The 20,629-nt window shown below is 43.4% G+C and overlaps 2 protein-coding genes across 3 annotated transcripts in view; both read right to left on the bottom strand.

The window, feature by feature from the left end:
• The window catches only part of RABGAP1 (RAB GTPase activating protein 1), a 74,206-nt gene that overhangs the window by 23,711 nt on the left and 29,866 nt on the right, over nucleotides 1–20,629 (bottom strand). For both annotated transcript variants that reach the window (XM_040606510.1, XM_040606511.1), the window contains one exon: nucleotides 19,223–19,373. In XM_040606510.1, the coding sequence (XP_040462444.1) occupies nucleotides 19,223–19,373 (151 nt within the window). The remainder of the gene's footprint in view (nucleotides 1–19,222; nucleotides 19,374–20,629) is intronic.
• Nucleotides 1,052–12,489, bottom strand: GPR21 (G protein-coupled receptor 21). The gene has a single exon (XM_040606537.1). The coding sequence runs from the start codon at nucleotides 12,066–12,068 to the stop codon at nucleotides 11,022–11,024; it is 1,047 nt and encodes a 348-aa protein (XP_040462471.1). The 5' UTR covers nucleotides 12,069–12,489; the 3' UTR covers nucleotides 1,052–11,021.

Raw genomic sequence — 20,629 nt, 5'->3', positions numbered from 1 at the left:
ATTATTTCTTAGGGAAGTCCCACTGACTTTGTAAGGGTTTTATCACTTGATCAGAGATGACTGTGCAAAGGGTCTAAAGACTCAATCCATTGGTGGAACTTCACCCGCCTCACGCAGGTCAGACCAGCACGTGGCCACGCTCCTGTCGGGCACAGACAAGCCATTCGAGAGCACCGAGCCAGCTGACAGCAGTTGTGACACGCAGAAAAAGTCAAACCTCTCTGCAGCTTTCATGGGCAGCAAGAAAAGTGGCATCACACGATGGGGATAAGTTATTTTAAGCATACCTGTACATTTTAAGTACCTCCACAAATATTAATATTTTCAGTGTTAGTAGGATACCGTGTCACCAGGTCTAATTTGCAGGTTGATGGCATTCCCAAGGTTACTTTTAACAAGCCGTACTGACTGTGGTGTTTACGCAGAGTGCATTTCCTGCATTTGTCTGCAACCAAACCGCTGCGAGAAAGTTTGGATGAGAATTACACCTGTTACTGAGACTTCGAGGATGTATCACAAAACCCACTTTAAGGCAAATGTAGTGGCAAACTTCTCACAAGAAATGCTGCCCACCGAATGGGACGTGTTACCTGGAGTTGGCACTTACCAGGAACGTTCACAAATAAACAGTATTTGTGGAAAAATCCTGAATAATTTAGACAAATTTGGAACGGTTAGAAGCTGCAATGTGATACAATAGTGCATTGATACAGCACACTTGCAGTCCAAATATGGCAATATAATGCAATTCTAAAAATAAAAGTGAATCCCTTGTGATATCCAGCCCTTTCGCTGTGTTCGTTTCCTTTTAGGGCTCAAGTTTCCCACAGGAAAATTATAGAGAGGACTTTGCCTACAGTGCCCTACATCATGTATGGATAAAGTATAAACACACAACGCATGCTGGAAGGTTTTCCTGCTCTTGGCAATTACGTACAAACCAGACTATTTAGAGCAAAGAAGATAAGAGGCTAAAAAACCCCACCCAGCCCCTAACGAACACACCTTTATCGCCACAGTTACATAAAAGTCATCTGAGACAAGACGTGAAAACATGTGACGTATCATTTATTTCTTAAATGTATTTATGATCCATTCAGACCTTTCAAATAAAGTGTACAAGTGCATTTCAGAATAAAAAACTACACTCTTCACACAGCTCTGTAGAACACTACATTTCATCAAGAAACTTGAAGCAAAAACTTCCTATTAAACCACCCATGCATCCTTTGGCTACAATAATATCACTGATCAACAAGTACTGCTATTCAATTCTGAGTTTCCCTTTAAAGAGAAGGAGCATCTTAAAATACGCTACCCCTTCCAGAGACCTCTCTTTAAAGAGAGAATATTAAATAAATTAGCTAGGCTTTTAGGCAAAACAGTAAGGCTACTTAGTACTGTTGATGCATGATCCATATATTTGGAGAACAGGCAAACCTAGGCTATGTGAAATGCGTCAACAGCCCTTGAAATTTTAGTAGTATCAAGATTACATCAATCCAGAACAAATGGCAGACAAAAATGTAACCAGTGGAACAATCACTGAAAAATGTGCAATTTCTCTTAGGATGGCAAGTGCTGATAACAGATTCAGAAAAGTGTTTATAAAACTTGCTAAGAACCACATTGACATTCTTAAAATTACATACCGTACAAAGCCCTAAAGCTCTGTAACTGTACAATTACTGCCCTATGAAACTGCTTGTTTTAAAATCCATATATACACACACATAGCCACATATATATGTAAAATACATATATGTATTTCAAAACAAGCACTTTAACACGGCCGTAACTGTACAGTCACATAGTACACATATATATGTATGTACACCTACAGCAAAAAGGAAACAAGCCAAGAGATGTGTGACACAGCTTGGGGTACAGATCAAAGGGAATAATACATTTCTTTGAGTCTTAATAACTCATAGCAAAAATTACCTCTTGGAAATAATTATGCAAAGATTTAGAATCAGATATTTACATGCTTCCGATTTATCTAGTTCCATTTAATATTTAAAAATATGCAAGTATTATTTTAACTCAGTAACATTTGTCATTTTTGGCTCAACCGTAGTTTTTCTTATTATTAGTCTTAGCTGAAAAATCAGCTACAGAAGTATCTATTAAAACAATGGGGTAGAAGTACTCCTCTGCCCTGTATTTTAACAGCAATTCTGAGTTGGCACAAAGTACATCGTTCTGGAGCCACAACAATAACTCTCCCTCAGCTGCCCTGCACATCACAAACACCCCCCTGCACCATCGCCCCCTCCCCTTGCAGAACAAAACAGAGCAAACCCAGGCAGAGACAAGGGACGGCGAGGAGCACAGGCTGGCACCCCGATACTCCCCGTTGTGTCAGAATTACACACGGCATTAGACCCCAAAGGATCGGATTGCCTCTGATTCACCTGTTTGCTTTTCTAATCTGCTTTGGTGGATTTTTTTTCTGTAGTTCTTCACAGCAGGGGTTTCACACTCGCACATATTTCTCATCTTTTAATATGAAAAAATGTCCAGCATTAAAAGGTGCACAAAGTTCTTACAAACACACGCACACACATTCTTACCTGTGATTTTGTCTATTCTTGGTCTTTACACTGACACTCAGGGAAAAAACTACCAGTTGTAATACTACTTGTGTAAGGAGCTGGACTGTCTCCCAAACGAAACTCCTCATAACGACCCTTTGACAAATGTCAAATCACCACAGAACACACTGAAACCATCTCACCAGTGGCTTCTGCTGTCCTAGTTACCATGAGGGCACAGGGAGACAGGTGGGACACAAGGGAAAGCGAGCATCCTTTAAAGTAAGGTTGCTCCACTGTTATTTCATTCAGCAAAGCAACCTAAAAGCCACATGCACGCAGAGCCTCCCATGCTTGCAGTTTAATTGTAAACAGCATGTGAAAAAACAACAATTAAAAAAAGGTACTAATACAATTTTGAAATCCCTGAAGAAAAAGACATACCCACGAGTATTAAGAACAGTAAAAAAGCTCATCATTAGCAACTGCAAACTCGTTTCCATCCTGTTGCATTCATTAGAGGAATACAAAATTGAATCTAGTGTTTACATGCTAGAGTTACAATAGAAACTAGTTTCAAAGATTACACACGGAGAGAAATTTATCAGTATAGGAACTCGCAAAACACTGTGCTCTACAGCATTTCTAAAGACGTTAAGTCTGTGAAGACAATATACGTGATTGCAAATCCTTTCAGACAGTTCAAAAGCATGTCTGGAGGTAATGCTGCTTCCTGTGATCTGAAAGGATTAACTGCACCATTATTTTTAGTAGGTTTTAATGACAATTTAACCTCAAGAAATACCTAACCCCTCAAAAACCGAGGTGATCAGAAACATACAGGTACCTTACAGCCCTCAGGGTTTTATTTCTTTGTACACTAAACATCAATTTCTTTGACAGCATCTACAGAAAACATTTTAAAAAAATGTTTTTATGAAATACTTTCAATACTCAGTAATGCTAATATTTAAAAATACTTCACAGTGTGGTACTAATGTAACTTCATAAAACAAGCAACTTGAGTTAGCTAAAGCTCAAAGCCTTACTTAATATAATTATTAAAATAGTCCAAAGATTTCACACACACAAAATCACTAGCACTATAAATATACCTAAGCCACTTTAGTGCAAAGTCTGTTTTTGCTTCCCCTGACAAATCCCTCTATATTCCTGCCAGCATATTAAAATGTCATCCTTTACTAATCTAATTATTGATTTTCAAGGACTCATTTACAGTTGAAATCCCAAAAGAACTTTTTTCAATTTACCGTAAAGTAATGACTTGGTTTATTAAGCATTTGATTGCTTGTATCACGTGACCTTCGTAGCACTCACGAATGATTCACATATGCACAGCAAGATTTGAGTTCATCTTTACAAGGAGCTACTTGAATTTATTGAACTTTGTAATTAAAGGATCTCCAGTAATGACCAGCAGAGAGAAGCCAAAGCTTTGAATTACAAAATTGCTATCCTCATCTCACAAATTCATAAAAAGAAAGAAGTCGGAACAGAAAGTTGGGACGCCCTTCCCTCCTCCCAGCATGCGAAGGAGCTGCCCCGGCACAGCATCCCTCTGCAACACGGCGACTGCCGACTTCAGCACACATTTTGCTGTCAAAACTCAGATTCCAAACACAACCTAAGACAACGTGCACCCATCCAGCATTTCTAAAAACTCCTCAGCAAATGAAGCTACCAGTTACCAGCCAAGCGCACAGGTAACAGCCCCACAGTGACCTGGCCGCTGGTCTCCCCCCGGCGCAGAGCCTGCCCCTCTATCAACCCTGCAATCCAACATCCCCGCAACAGCGTCGGGGCACAACAGAGATGACTTCAACAACTTCTGTCCCTCGGTTTCCATATTCTCTAGCTAAAGAATTGGTTCTGACTGGGCAGATGGCGAAAGTACATCAGAGGCTGTAACCAAACACCCTGGATCAGGATACAGGAACGCAACTTACATTTCTGTTTTCATTAACTGCTAAAGCTCAAGAGATGCAAATATGCTATGGGCGAGCTCCGCAAACACTCCTGTTTACCACCACCACTAAATGCATTTGCAACAGACACAGACCATGGCTTGTTTTAACTCTGCAATGGGAATAAGACCTGCCAAGTGGCAGCAGCCAGCGCAGAGTGGAGCCACCAGCTGCCTGCCCAGGCAGAACACCTCACCTGTCCAGAAAACACCGTCTCATGGGAAAAAACAATCTGAAAAGATGACTACAGCAACCATATCACATCAGATTGTTTCCCTGTTGCTAGAACACCTCAGATGGTCAACCATGACGCAGACTGGTATCATACCATTTTACCTGAACTGAAATGGAGGGGCTGGATTGCTGCTCCAGGTCTGAAGGGAATCCAATTGCTGCAGGTGTGGGAGCCCGAGGCGCAGCCCAACTGCCTTCAGAGTGCAGCAAAGCAAAAGCTAGAAGGTTAAACTCCATCGCTTAAAAAAAAATGTAAAGACTATGACCCAAATTAAATACTCCATTGTTTTGACAGAACTGCAATTTCCATCCGACCACCAATGCAGGCACAGCTGTCCAGCTGGTTTCCTTTGTTTGTTTCCACTGGCCACAACTTTCAGTTTCTTTCTCTAAATACAACTGTATCTGGTTTTACACATACTCAATTTCAATGTTGAAGAGCTATCCTCTTCCATAAAAATTTTACATACATAATTTTAGCATTGAATTTTCTGCCTGTGCTTATCTGCAGAAAATGTCTTTCAAAGCAGTACCTCTGCAATGCACAGGCAATAAGGGATTTACAACGGAGAAGCTTTAAGACGTCAGCCTCCAAAAGTCAGGAGAACACTCCAAGTGCAAAATAGGTTGTTTTCATGATGGGGGATTCTCCCGTCATCCTAAAGGAGGGGCTGTTTACTTTCATGGAGACAGTCTTTAAAACCTAAACGGCCCAACAGCCTGATCACCTGCAGCTCACGCCAAGGTCCAACCCAACCTCAGCCAAATGTACTTCAAGCTCACATGATTCCGAAGTCTTAGGGGTCCCAAAGTGACTAACACATCTAATATACTGACCTGAGACCACAGCCACATACAAACAACAGTGTTCATAGTATAAAGACTATGAAAGATAAAAACAGCCCTATGTTAACCATGCTCACAAGAGCTCTGAATTCAGCAATAGGAAGAGCAAGAGAAGAGCAGAGCAAAGACTGAAAGGACCAGGCGGGCTGAGACAGGAGGAAAGAAGCACAGCTTCAGGGGGAGAACAAACTGGCTCGGCTTGGGCATTTCTCCACCATCGTTATGTCCCAGCCTCTCCCCTCCTGGAAGCCTCAACAGAACAAGCCCAGCATTTGCAAAGTGTCCATTCCTTCAATTGCATAAAGGAAGACATCTACTCTTCCTCCACTTAAGTATAAAAACTAGAGTCTTTTACACCTCTCAGATCTCAGCAGAGTATCAGTTACAAACATGTGCTTTGCCAACTTCAGACATGTTGGTAGTGAGGTAAAATCCAAGTTTATCTTGAATGACACCACAAAAGAACGAATCGTCATATTCTGCAAAGTCATAGAAGGGAAGGAAAAGGTTTCTAAACTAAAAGAAATAGGGGCCAGGTCAGGCAAATGTTTTAGCAGGTGCTTCAAGTACCCAGAGCCAAAAATGTGTTAAAACAAGAGCAAAAGCCCTCCAAAACCTCCACCTCCTCTTAGTAAATTAAAATTACCTGCAACAGATGAATCAAGTAATAGGAAAAATTTTAACCAGGCCTTTTGTTTGTAATGTCTAGAAGGTAGACGTCTAAAGGTAGGCTCCTATGCTCAGGTATTAGTTCCTAAGAAATACGTTTTTTAAAGCACTGACCCGAATGAGAAGTTCTGTCACCTTCAAACCCTGACAGAGTCAGATCAGACTGAAACGTTTCAGACTTCCCGACTCATGAAGGTTCAGTGCATCCATTATCATCACAGCAGTTGGCAACACCACAATAAATATCAAAAAATCTGCCTATTGAAGTCGTATACTGAACGCGTCCATCTCACATCACATACAGGCCTTGAAAGTGTCTTTATCAGAAGCAACAAACTACTGAAATTTAGGACTTCTTACAGGTAAAACCTTTACATGAGCAGGAAAGGAACCACGCCATAGAGATGCCGTGCAAAACTCAAATTTGGCAATTCTCATTCGAGTTGGCTGTAAGAAAGACTCTTGGCACAACCTCGTGCTACCTTGCGATGCTCTGTGTCTCGGTACTTTGTACCACTTCCTTCTTGTCAAAGATTTGTGACAAATATTCAAGACCGCCCCCTGGCACTCTGACACTGAGCCAGGTCAGAATTCCAACTAGAAGAATCAAATTTCTGAGTTCTTAAAAAACAAGTACAAAACCCCTAAGAGCAAACAAAGACTGTAGAAACTAGTAACATTTAATTAAAAAAAACTAACAGTAGGTAACAGCAACACTTTTGTTTCACACAAAAGATATCTGTTGAGTTAAAAAATACTGTCACTTGATTAAAGATTATAAAAAAATATTATTTCACAGGTTTTCTCCAAGTCTTTGGAAAATTACAATATAATCATAACCTAAACTTCCAGTAAACTTAAAAAATAATAATAAAGAGCTCTAAATGAAGTAAATTATCACCTTCTGAGAAGTTGTGCGTATAGAAATCCTTCCCATAGTACTAAAAAAAAAAAAAAGCCACTGAATTGCATCCTGCAAACTGAACCTTCTAGCAGCTTAATTTGAAAGTGAGGCAGATAATCCCAATTTTAAAAAAAATAATTAAAAACAAGTATAGCGTGACATGAAACTTCAAAATTAGTTCATTTAATCATATCACAACACAATTTTTATGAAGATGCAATTTGATTTCTGTACTCTCCTCAGTGTGGCATTTATCTGTGCTCTTGATACTGATTTCTAAAGCACTAGGCACACTTGGGTACAAATATAGCCAAAAAAGGAGTAGTTTTGTATGTACAATAATGAAAGTGATCCAACTGGGAAGTTTGCTGCCTAACAATTCATAGCACAGACTGTCATGAAGAGGACTCCTGTGCCTCATGTGAACTACATGACAGAGGATGCTAAACAATCTGCTGAGCAAACAAGGTAATACCTCTCAAAATCACTTCTTCCACAGCTGGCACCATGAACAAGATGCACCCCCGTGCCATTTCACTGAAGACAACAGACTCAAACTTATGAATATTTAAAACATCTAATCAAATACAAACCTAGATCAACATTAAATTAACTTAGAGGAAAAAAAAGTAATTTACTTTTAAAAAAATAATCAATAAATTAACACAGACAAAAAGAGAAATATTTGACACAAACTACGTTACTGAGGCAACACTTAAAAGTGTCTGTATAAACACTGGATGAAACTTGAATGCACCAACTGGCTGCAGCTCCTCTCTGCCTTCATCTTTTGGAGGCTCCCAGATTCTGATATTCACCTCTCACAGAAATCATCTGAGCTGATAAAGACTTTGAGATGAGTAAGGCAACTGAACAAAAAGCCTGGCTGTTCGGAATGTTATCACTGAATCTTAGCTGCAAAGCAACAACAGCATGCATCTGCATCTGTAATGACTACTACACTTCAAGTACAATTCTAGACTTACAGCTGAAGTAGCAACTGCTTCACTTCGAGTTAAATCTCTATGCCATGATTCAGACCCCTTACCACTTTTTAAAATTCTCCATATTCTCAAAAACTAGCATACAATGCTCCTAGTTAAACCCTCTATTCATGCTATGAAAAGAAGAAAAAAAAGCAACAATCTTTGCTCTCCAGCTTCCACTTAAACCTGAAACTGCCATTTTTAGGGGTTTAGGCCCTAGCAGATTCTTTTCTTCTATTAAATTTAATCAAATACTATTTCAATGATAGATTGCATCACTTCAAAGACTTGGAAATGTTAGATAAGGTGAAGAGTCAGAGAAAAGCTATTGGGAGTTTACCTGAGAGGCTGTTCCAAAAATCCCATACACACACGCTTTGATATTAGTGACTAAAGCCCTTAAATTGTTCCCCAAAGCCCACCTTTGCCGTAATACCTACAAAACCCTTGAGAACAATTAGCCAGCTGATGTGCTAAGAGCTTATTATACTTATAAATGACTCAGGACGCTCTTACACCCGCTCCCCCCAGAGCTGGCTGTGCCTCAGACGTCAGGCGCAGCAGCTTTGCAGGGTAAACCACCCTCTGCCGCCCATGCCTGCTCCAGCCACCGTCTTACTACAAAAGACAACAAGAAACATCGTTGTGAAGGCATCGGGGTTCAGACAACCTTCGTTCCTAGAATTTCAGGTGAACTAAGGAGGAAGTTTGCCTTGAGAGGTTTGGACTATGGATAGAAGACGTTGAAAGCAAACCAAAACATGCCTTCAACGTGCTTTGCAACAGGTTTAAAACAAAAATGGGGCCGCAGCAGTGGGGGTCTGCCCCATCCTCCCCAGGGCCAGGCACATCCATACCCATCAGAGGAACTCATGTCTGTCGGCAATGAGTGCGGGCAAGGGCCAGTCATGCCAGGAGCGCTGCATCCTGCTGCTCTCGCTTTTCTTCTCTCTCCTCCACGGCAGCCCCACAAGGCTGTACTGGCATAAATGCGGGCGGGCAGCGAGCAGGACAGGCTGCAGCAATCGTCTCATGTGACAGCACAGAGACACAAACCGTCACCCTCGGTGGCAAAGCCTGGCAGACAAGAGGCTGGGGCTCCCGGCAGGAGGGTATGTGTGTGCTTGGGGGAGGGACAGTGTGCAATAATACAAAAAAAAATAACAATAATAAAAAGATGATCTTGATCTATAACAACAGTAGGCGTGAAACCATTTAATGAAAATATAGCCTCCCCTTCGGCAAAGAGAATTACCCCAACTCTAAAACAAAAACAAAAATAAATCAAACTACTTTTCCCAAATATTTTTTCATTCCCACTATGCCACACACCAACTGTAACACACGAGCTCACAGAATTCCCCAGGCTCCCAGCAGCCTGGAAGCACAACGAAGGAAGCCAACTGTGGACAGCCACGGTGTATACCCCACTCCCCAAGCGGCTGTGGTGGGGACACAGCCCTCACCAGGAGCAGGGGGAGATAAACTGATACAGATTGTAATCTGTTATTACAGGAATACTTGGTTCACTTTCATTTCCCAATATGGCATCAGTCAAAAGGAAAGGATATCCTTCAGGAAAAACTAATCAATTTGAGGGCCACACTGCCTTCTTAACAGCATTACAGTACTCAAAAATATTTAATCTAAGCGAGCTTGAAAAAGCTGTGGTCAATGGGATTTTGTTTCTCACATACTGACTTTGTTTGACCAGTTAGATATGCGTTTGCCAACAGGATTTAGCTCCTGCTATATTCGAACTATCTTTAATCCCACAAAGGCTAAAGAAAAGTGTCTCTGATTTAGCTCTGTGCACTTATGAATAACTCAAATACTACAGTTAAATTTACAGCATAGTTCCCTTAGCTGTTTAGAAGACAATTGTTTTCTTTCCTTTCCCCTTAAGTTCTAGTATGTAAAATATCAGAAGAATTTAGATTTAAAAAAAAAAAAAAAAAGGGACATGTTATTTTTAAAGTTGTTCTTGAGAAAATTTCCACATAGAAAACTGTGGCATTTCTCCACTGGTTTGCGAATAATTTTCACATGTTGGCATCATCCTCAAGTGGCTGCCACAACTCTGGTATCACAAAGCAACATGTCTTTTCTCTTAGCTTACCAAAACACATTTTATTTAAACTGCTAAATTTGATCTGATCCAAGTTTTTCTTCTTACTTCACAACAAACAGGAATATGAAGATGCCGTACTCTGATCGCACACACGCATCCCACCAGAGCAACGGGGCACAGAAGCCAGACCAGTCCTCGTAAGTCTACAACCGTTCCGAGTCACATCGCTGCACTCATGGCTCAATAAGACTCTAAGTTCACACTAAGACGTTCACATCGTTCACTACAGTTCTAGAAGTCCTGTCTAGGTAGCACTGAAAAACAAATTGTTTGGCCCCTTCTGTTACAATGCTGGAACACTGTGTCAATATACTTTGGCATGTATTAAAAAAATCCCTGTAATATACCATATACTGTGACATTTCCACTTCAGATCTATCATTTACATGTGAAGCACGAATCTCGAAAGAACCTAGTAAAGCTGTAAGAAAGACTACATTTTGCCGAAGCTCTCAGACACCCACTCCATTCAGTCACACCAGCTGGAGAGGTAAGTGTCAAGATACAGCTTTATTCTTAAAAATGAATATGGAGGTGAAACTCCACAGCCTCCTCCACAGCAATAATTTTTCAAAGCGCAACCACAATGATATGTGCTCCTGATTCTTCTATGTCAGCAGCATTTCTCAGAAACCTTTTTGCAAATCTGGACATCTTAAAATCATATTTAACTTATTTTGTAATTCACGGAATTGTCCCTGCACTTCCCAGTCCAGCTGATAGGCGTCTTTAAACATGACATCCGTTGGAAGATCTTTTGCTCCTAGAGGTAGAGGAGTCCTTAGCTACCCTCTGCCTAGCGCAAGAGGCGCAGATAGCCCCCGAGAGACGCTTAAGCCCCTTCTGAAAGACACTGTTGGAGAGACTGTAAATGACACAGTTGCAGAAACTGTTGCTAATGGCAAGCCAAGTGGTCAAGAAGGATGCAATGCGGTTACTATAGACATTGGAGCTCTCCAGCAGGAAATAGATAATGTAGGGCAACCAGAGGATATAGAAGACACTGGTGATGCGGAAAAGAACCATGGCGTAGCGCTTGTCTGGGCAGGGCTGTGCCTCCCCAGCCTCCCCATCCTGAGAGCTGAAGCGCACTCGCCTCTCGTTGATCTCCTTGGTGTGCTGCTGGCAGATGCGGAAGATGTTGAAGTAAGTGAAGCAGACGATGAACGCAGCTGGGGCGTAGAGCATCACCACAATGAAGAGGGTAAAGTAGGGATCGGTGTTCCAGGAATTGGCACACCACTGAAACACATCCCCGTGGTATCCAGGCTTTCCCCAGCGGAAGGAGGGTAAGAAGACCAGGCAGGAGTAGAGCCAGATGATCAGTATGCAGATCCGGAGCCTCCACGGGGTAACCAGCGTGTTGTAGGTCAGCGGCTTTGTGATGGCAATGTACCTGTCAATACTGATGCACGCCAAAGAGGCCATAGAGACGCTCTTCAGCACCGATACCACATACCCAAAGATTTGGCAAACCAAGGACTCACTTAAAACAATAGGATAGTGCAGCAGAGACAAAGAAGGCACCAGACAGCTCACGCCCACCAGGAGGTCAGCATACGCCATAGTCTGGATGAAGTAGCTGGTGGTGTGGTGGTTCAGCAGAGGTGCACAGTGAAAGACAAAGATCACGATAATGTTGCCAGAAATAATCAGCACCATGAGGAACACAATAATGACCACTTCCAGGAGGCAGAAATTGATGGTCTCCAGATAGCTGACGGCCAGGAGGCAGAACGGCCGGCCACTCTGGTTGCCAACCAGAGAGGAGTTCATCTTGAGCACTGCAGCGGTCTCTTCACTTCATGCTCCCGCCCGCTGCCCGCAGCCACCCCAGGCGGCTGCTGTCATTGCGGCTGCTGCGGGCGCGCAGCGGTGGCGGCGGCGGCGCGCGGGTCCCCGGGGCTGCTCCCGCCGCGCATTGTCTGCGGCACCGCTGGGCGCCCCGGCACGGGGGGGGGTCCCGGCCTCACCGGCCCGCCCGGCGGGGCTGGGGGGCTGCGCGGGGGGGAGGGGCACCTCCGCCGAGCCAGGACGCGCGTCCTCCCCGCGGCTGGCAGAAGAGAAGGGGAAAGCGCTTTACAGACCCGCCGGCCCCGCCACCCCCTCCCTCCCTCCCCGCCGCCCCCCGGGGCCGCGCAGCGCCCCCCCCCGGGCCCGGGCCCCGGCCAGCCAGGCGGCGGGGATGCGCGGCGGGGTCCAGCCCTTCTCGCCTGGCTCCATTTTGCACGACGCTTTTGTTCGCCGCCGCTCCCGGCCCGCCCGCCGCCCCGGCCCCCGCCACCGCCCCCCGCCCGGCCCGGCCCGGCCCGCCGCCCCCCGCCGCCCCGGCCCTACCTGCCGCAGGGGAACAAAAGCCCGGCGGCATCCCCGGGGCGCCGGCAGCGCGTGCTCCGGCCGCGGCGATGCGGAGCCGGGGGGAGGGGACGGCGGGAGGAAGGGGAGGGAGGCGGGCAGCGGCGGAGGGCGCGGCGCCGGCGGGGACCCGCGGGGAGCGGGGCCGCAGCCCCCCGGGCCGCCCCCGGGCAGGAGCCCGGGCTCCCGCGGCGGAGGCGCAGCGGCCGCGCCCGGCCGGTGGGCGCCGCACCCGGCGCGGCCCCGCAGCCCCCGGGGAAGCGGCGGATCCCGGCGGGCGCCCCCCCCCCCCCGGCGGCGGGCGGCCCCCACCGCACGGCCCGGCCGGGCAGCGACGCGCAGACCCCGCGCTGCGCCGCAATGTAACGCGGTGCCGCCCCAGCCCGTCCGGGGAGCATCCGCCCCGAACAGGGGCGCCTTCCCCGGCCGCCGGGCTGCTGTCGGGAGGCACCTGAAACCCGGAGCAAAGCTGAGAGCTCCGCACAGGGCAGCACCCCCGCACCGGTGCGCACACATGGCAAAATCACGGCTCCCCCCAGCCCCTCAGCTGCTGGCAGGGCAGCAAGCCCCGCACATGGCAAAGGCACGGCTCCCCCCGCAGCCCCCCGGGCAGGGTAGCACCCCCCCGCACCGGTGCGCACACACACGGCAAAGGCACGGCTCCCCCCACCAGCCGCCACCGAGACACACCAGAAACCCTGTAACACCCCGAGACGCACAAGAGTCACAAGGCAGCCCTTGAACCCCCCGAACCCGTACCCACGCCACACACACCCCATCGTACAGATTTAACCCGTAACGCCACGTCCATGTGTACACGGAGAAGATGCTGTAACAGGATACTGATACCTCGTTCTTGGTCAGGAATGTTTTACCCACTCGACATTCTGGAAAATACGTTCCTGTGGTACATGGAAGCTCATTCTCCCACCTGGATAGCAGGCTGCTCCACGGCCACTGCTTTGGACCAGCCCATCACCACTGGACCTGGGCTTTGAACTGATCGCACCAGCAAAAGACTTCAGCAATTCAAGCCCTTTTGTCAAAAATGACAGCGTGCAGCTGGCACCCTCACCAGCGTTCAGGCCACTGAGTTCAACCAACACCAGCAAAGCCAAGGCTCTGGTTAACCTGAGCTAAACGTTTGTCATTCCATGGAATACCTAATGGAAAATTAATTGCAGCCAAAGGGACAGACCTCAAAGTAATCATGCCACAACGCTCAGTATTTTAGCTGACCTGTAAGTAGGAAAAAACATTTCACAAGACACTTGTGTTGGTCAAAAATCTGTGCTGGACAACAGCATGACTTGGCAGATTTTTAGTCAGTCTTGTGCAAAAGCCTGAAAACAAAGACTTGTTCCTTCTGCCCTAACTTTACCCCAGAAAAGATCCCTTTACTATTACCCTTCATTTTTGTTACAGTTTAATGGAGTTTCGACTCATGGCAACTGAAGTACTAGAACTGTAGCTAGGAAACATAAACTTTGAATTAAATTTAGGCAAGGGTATTGTGGTTATACAAAAAACAAGCTATGATTGAATTACTGCTGGAGAAATGATCTCCTATCTTTCCAAAGCAGAGAATTATTTACATACCAATTGATTCAAATAGTATTTCTGGATCCTTAGGCATGAATAGATACATTATAACATCCTTAAGAAAACAACATACATGGAACTTTAAATATATCTCAGATATATAAAAACAAGGTAGCGCTGGAAATCCTGAGACTGACCAAAACAACATCTGGTCACTGAAATTTCACAACAGAAGATGCATCACCAAATCAAAAACTCCTCAATGTTTAGATTTCTATTAGAAGTACAAGCTTAAACTCCCATAGCTGACAGATATTTCTGTAGAACAGAGATGGTTTTTATCTTTAACTGACATCCTATTGTTTCTCCAAAGCTGAGTGATAACTCTGTTCAAAGTTCAGGCAAACTTACTCCCGCTTGCTTAAAACACCCAAGCCCTAACCAGCAATATTGCAAAGTTAATTCTCTCACGCACCCCTGCACCAAGTTGAAGCGGCCAACAAAAGGTGTAAATTGCAACTGGAAGGTACCAGGGCCAAGATACACCTGCCAGCCACCCCAGCTGGCTGGTTAGAGCACAGCCAGCCTGCCCAGGAGAACCACCTCTAAGAAACAGGAGAACGTGTGCACATGTGTGCTTTGGGTAGCCCAGGTGTGCGAGAGAAGGAAAATATTTCTGTGTCGCAGACATGTCTCCTACTCTACACAGTGATACAATACAACCTCACCCATGACTATTAAAAGGTATTCAAGAAGTCATTCAAAGTTACAACAAGAACTCTTGGGAAAATGCTTGTAAAAGATAATTAAACTTGTATCATCACGTGATCAAAACTAATCAAACCAGGGATCTAGATGTTCGGGCACACTGACAGCAAGGCTATGTCATACTTTTTATACAGTGATTCACAGATGTATGTCAGGTTTAATTTCAGTTCATCATACACAATCATGGCCCTTTCTACTCCCAAAAATTAAATATTCTTCTTAATTTATATGAACATATGGAAATGTGATACAAGTGGAAAGTAAGTTAACCACCCACAGCTAAAGCACTGTTACATTTTATGCCACTGAAGAAGCAACACATTCAGTCAAATAATGGTAGTGACATTTTCATCTATTTCTTCATTAAAAACTATTATCATTTGCACCAAGACAGGTGAGTATATTTGGTAGAACTTCTATGTACTGTAATCCTCTGCTCATGGAGACAAAAAAGCAGGAAGATGAGAAAGTGGGTAGCAAGAGTCCTGCTGTAAGAAAAACTGCAACAACTTAATCTCTTATCAGGCCTTAGAATTTTACCAGAAATGGTGACCCCAGGGTAACATTCCAGGATACTCCTCCTGCCACTGGGTTTTTTTAAACTTTATTTGTGCCACAAGATGTCCCTCTCACGTCGTAATTTTCTTAATATAGCGTATTTATCTGGCATAACAGTTCATGGGTTTTTTCCTTTCAACATTATTTCCTCCCACACAGACCTATATCCAAAAGCTTTTCTTTTCTCCTAAATATTGTAAATGTCAGGTTCTTAAAATTTTGGTATTACTGAGTACTTCTCCACCGAGAGATCACCACTGATCTAAGAGATTCAGTAGTTGTATTAATCTTTTTTAAAAACCTTGCCTGAAAAGTGGCTACTGTCTATTTTGCTTTGTATGAGGTTTTTGATTTTTTTTTGGCGGGTGGGGTGTTTGGTTTTTTAACCTATGTGGCTCACTTAACAATACTTTCCATCCACCTACAACTGTCAAAAATGTGAAGCAGATTTCCTGCAGTGTCCATTAACACCCAGAGTGAGTGCCCATGTCTCTTTTCCTACCTTTCAGTGGCTGCAAGCCCAAAGATTAACAGCCGTAGCCGTGATTGCCAAAGTCCTACCAGGAACAGATGCCTCTCAAAAGGATTGTCCAGATAGTTTTACCTACAGTTTGCTTTCTGTCCCCAGTAGGGACATGACCTTAATTCACTGGGCTGGCTTTCAGCCACACTCCCCACCACAAGGCACGGCAATCTGGAGTCGCTAAAAGCTTTATTACTGCACACAGATGGTGCGCAAATTCTCAAAAGTAATTTGTGGAAGCATCACAATGGTGAAACTTAGGCACTACCGCAATAACAAAAGCACAGAGTACAAAAATCCAGCTAGTGTTTATCGAAGAAATAAGGTGCAAATAATTAATAAATACTGTCACAATTACTGGGATGCAACAAGCACACCTCGAGGTGCAGTTTCAACGCCATGTACAAGTCCGATTCAAGAAGAGACCTAGACCCAGCCTTCACTGGTAGAACACAACAGAAGACATTTCCTTTTCACTCATTCAGTAGCCACATATCAACAGTAAACAAAAAACTATCCTTGTACCACTTAACTCGCAAAAGAAAGCAAAACCCCACAGATTCACTAAGCATCAGAAGCCAGAACCTCACAGGAAAGCAAACACTAGACAAACTACCGGGGCGCTTGCATCCAGCACCCTGTGCACAAGGGGAGGGGGGGGAATCCCTGGAAGAGGCCAGAAGCTTTTGAAGCAGCTGTCAACACAGATCCTTATTAATTTGGGACTGTGCTGCTGCATGGGGTCATGCAAAACTTGACAGAAATCAGACGCAGCTACAGGAATAGAGGTCAGCATGAAGAGAGAAGGGGCACTGGATTAGGAGTACTCAAACAGGCTTATCGCATCTCCCACTCGCACTGAAAAGCAAAGGTTTTACATCAACGCCTTGCGCTTCTGCACCGTGCCACAGCAGTTATTCTCAGATAAACTATTGCAATGCGTGGTAACGTAAATAAGTAAATAAGTGCATGCTTGCCACAGAAGTGACTTGCAAAATGTGGTGAAGCATTACAAGGATGGCAAAGAAACATATTATGAAGGACCCCTACCTTCACAGAATTAACCCCTTTTTCCCCCACACATGTTCACTCCTGCACTACAGCATACTGACTGTAACTGAGCTTCTATTTTAAGAGCAGTACGAATTTGTCACATTAGAACTCTGAAATTATCAAATAATCTAAAAACAGATCGAATAATATGAAAATAAAAAATTAAGGTCTGAGTGCAGTCCAGCATTATTACACTGTTAGCATATCCTATATACAATGGATCTGCAAACATTATCTTCCTGGATCTTGAATTCATGTTCCCATCAGCCTCCCAAACAATCTTTGCATTCTTTGCCTATTTTCATCTTTGGTACTTCCACACAGCCACTGATAACCTTTTCTGAAACCTTACACTTCTTCCATTGCCTGCAGATTGAAGAAATCACAGTTCCACCGTGAACCACTTTTGCCCTCAATACACCAGCCTTTGCCCACGGTGCAGGAACAGTCACAGCCATTTTCATACTCCAGTCACAATAAGGCAAACAGCCTTATTAGACCACTGCTAACGGTCTAATAAGGCACTTCCACATTAAAGGAGACCTCACTTTCATTTGCTTGAGCTGGTTATTGTAGCATGCTGGCAGCATACTACAGATCTTATATGACTACAGTGGAGCCTGAAAATGGACATGGAGTACTCATTTTCTTTCATTGTTTAATTTCTTAATTGGTTTCCAGGCTGAGTGACCGCTGCAGGTATAGCCAGTCCTCTTGCTGCAGAACGCAGTGCGGGATCAGCCTACTCTGCCTTTCACTTGAACTCCAGAAATGCTTCCAACACATTAGATCCAGGTTACTTCCTTTGTCTCTGCCAAATGTAAATGAGCGGAAGTTTCACAGATTTAAGTGAAATGTTACACTATTCCTTTCTAGCTTACGAAGACAGCAGCAGTAAGTGCCACCAACTGTGCCACAAAGAGATCATCTTTTCCATTCTGATACCAAAACACTGAAACAGAGAAACAACTGACGCTGTCAACTACTCACAAAGCAATTAAAATAACACAACAGAATAACTGTGATACTCTCCTTGCCAGAGCACTCAACCTCCACATTATTTGTATGATTTATTCACCATAAAATCCAAGTTATAGCTCTACAATGCATGTACTAATACTAAGGAACTCAGATCAAGTTTCTTATATATTCAGTAAGTATGTGAAAGTACTTATGGCAGAACATTTTTAGCTAATCTAATGTGATTCATTCAGATCACATAGGATCCTTCCTGCATGATTTCAGGAGAAACCAAGCTTAACTTCAGGGGCTCTCCTGCCCTCAGAATAAGTCTTTAATTGCTCCTTGCTAATCCATGACATCAGAACATAGATATACAAAGGCTGATTCAGTTTTGCTTTAAACTGGTGAATAATTAATTTCTGTTATATTTGTACTTAAGTTGCATCATTGATTTCTATTAGTGATCTTCTACACTTGCAAGTTTGATTAAAGCCGTAAAATACGACATATCTGTACAGATAGTGGTAAAATCCAAATTAACCCATCGGTTTTCTAGATAAGGAAGCGACATTTCATTTTGTGACCCATTTATTACTCTAGAACTTAGAGAAATACTGAGTGATGTCTATCTAGAGAATTTTTGTTTTCTTTTCCTACGTTACTGAGGTCAGCATTCAAGATGAGAAATTAAAAAACTGCTGTCTAGCGCAAGAATGTCCAAAATGGTTTTTTTCTACGAAAAAAAGGCTGCAATTTCAGCTAATGTTGGATTTTTCACATAAATATTAAGACATTGGCTTTCCTGAATGAAAGCTGAATTTTGCTCTAAACAAGCAAAGGAAATCAGCTCCCTAAATCTCTGTCAATTATGAAAGCAATTAATAGAATACCCGCTTTTGACAAACTAACTCAGAACTCATCCCAGTGAAACAGAAGTAGGACTGTTAAAAAGAAAGCACTCCAAGCAGATAATGCCACAAATAGCTCTACTGAGAGCGTTCTTTGTCGGGGGGAGGACTGAATTACTCTCGCCAGCTGATACACTACATTCACTCATGAACCTTTAACACGAGGATACACACTCAGAAGTCTCTGTATATCCATTCTTTAAGATGGGGGGGGGGGGGGGGGGGGGGGGGGCGGGGGAAGATGACAAAAAGCATTCTACCTTGGTGATGAGAATTCGGTACTTCTCCACCAGGTGATCGTTGTTGTGACACCCTGCCAGCAACTGCCACACTTCGCCTCTGAGGGCCTCGGGGACACCACTCCTCACCAACGCTGACAATGTCTTCGGCCTCACACTCAAATTCAGATGCCTGGGTGCAGGGGAAGGCATTGTTACTGTTATCCAAATACAAATAAAGAAGTACATGAGCAACTGATGTGTAACATCAAACATGACAAATGGCAAGAATTCCAAGACAGTCCATATGTTGCCAGCATTAACTAAAATTCAAGTTATGGAAAAAAAAACCCAAAACCAGCCAGATTTGGAGAAGTATTTTCCAATCTATTTCCTTAATTCCCATTCCATTTAAACATAATATAAATACATAAAACACTCAACAAACCAAAACGCTCCAGCAGAAGCTATAACTGGAGGACAGATACCACACTGAGTAAGATTCCGAGCTCAAACTCCACCAAAACAAGAATTAATCTGCAGAGGCATATACTGCTCTCTAGACTTCCTACACCCAAGCGGGCAGGTAACCTTCTAGGTGAGAGAGGGAGAGAAGACAGGCAAACAGAACTATTAAAAAAAAAATTAAAATAAAACTGCACATGGTTATCTAACTATGTCCAAGCAGGTTCCACTGTACAAGCTAGTCCCATCCAAACAGTTTTTTCAAGTGAGACTGGTGATAGCACATAAATTACAGCACTAAGTTGTAATAACTAAACATACATATAATTTATGCAGTTACAGAAAGTTAAGCTGAACAGTTGATTCGTTGCTTATACATAAAATCCCCAAAAGACAGAGGCCTTAAAGAAAATTCAAATTCTCTGCAGTTATGAAAAAAATACCTTATAGGTAAAATTATTACAAGGACTGATAGACAAAGCCAGGCAAAAAACTGAACTTGTATCAACTACATTATCTTCTTAACAATAAGCTGGTACTTAATAAGGTTTGTTAACAGTCATAATAGATACATGGATGGTAATTTTATACAGACTATGACCCCTTGTTGCCTTTCTCCAGTCTACTGTGTTCCAACACAGCAATCTGGAGACTAACGATGCAGATATTTAAATCACTGTATATCGCACAGAACCTGGTACCATAATGTCCTCCTCCACTTTGTTTTCTCTAAACAGAATCAACTATAATATTTATATAATAATTACATTTATACCAATGTACATTCATATCTATAGACTTAAAGATCATATATTTAGAGAGCATTTATTGTATTTTTATAATATATAATTAATTTTAAAAATTATATAAAATACTTGTTATATCCCAAATACCCAAATTCCTTGTAAAGGCCTACGAAACTGCTTCTGACCTCAGATCAGAACAAGTACAACAGTAATTCCAATGAATAGTCTACATGAACTG

This window comes from Falco naumanni, chromosome 9 (assembly GCF_017639655.2).
Source record: "Falco naumanni isolate bFalNau1 chromosome 9, bFalNau1.pat, whole genome shotgun sequence".
NCBI lineage: Eukaryota > Metazoa > Chordata > Aves > Falconiformes > Falconidae > Falco > Falco naumanni.
This window is presented reverse-complemented; position numbering and strand designations above follow the sequence as displayed.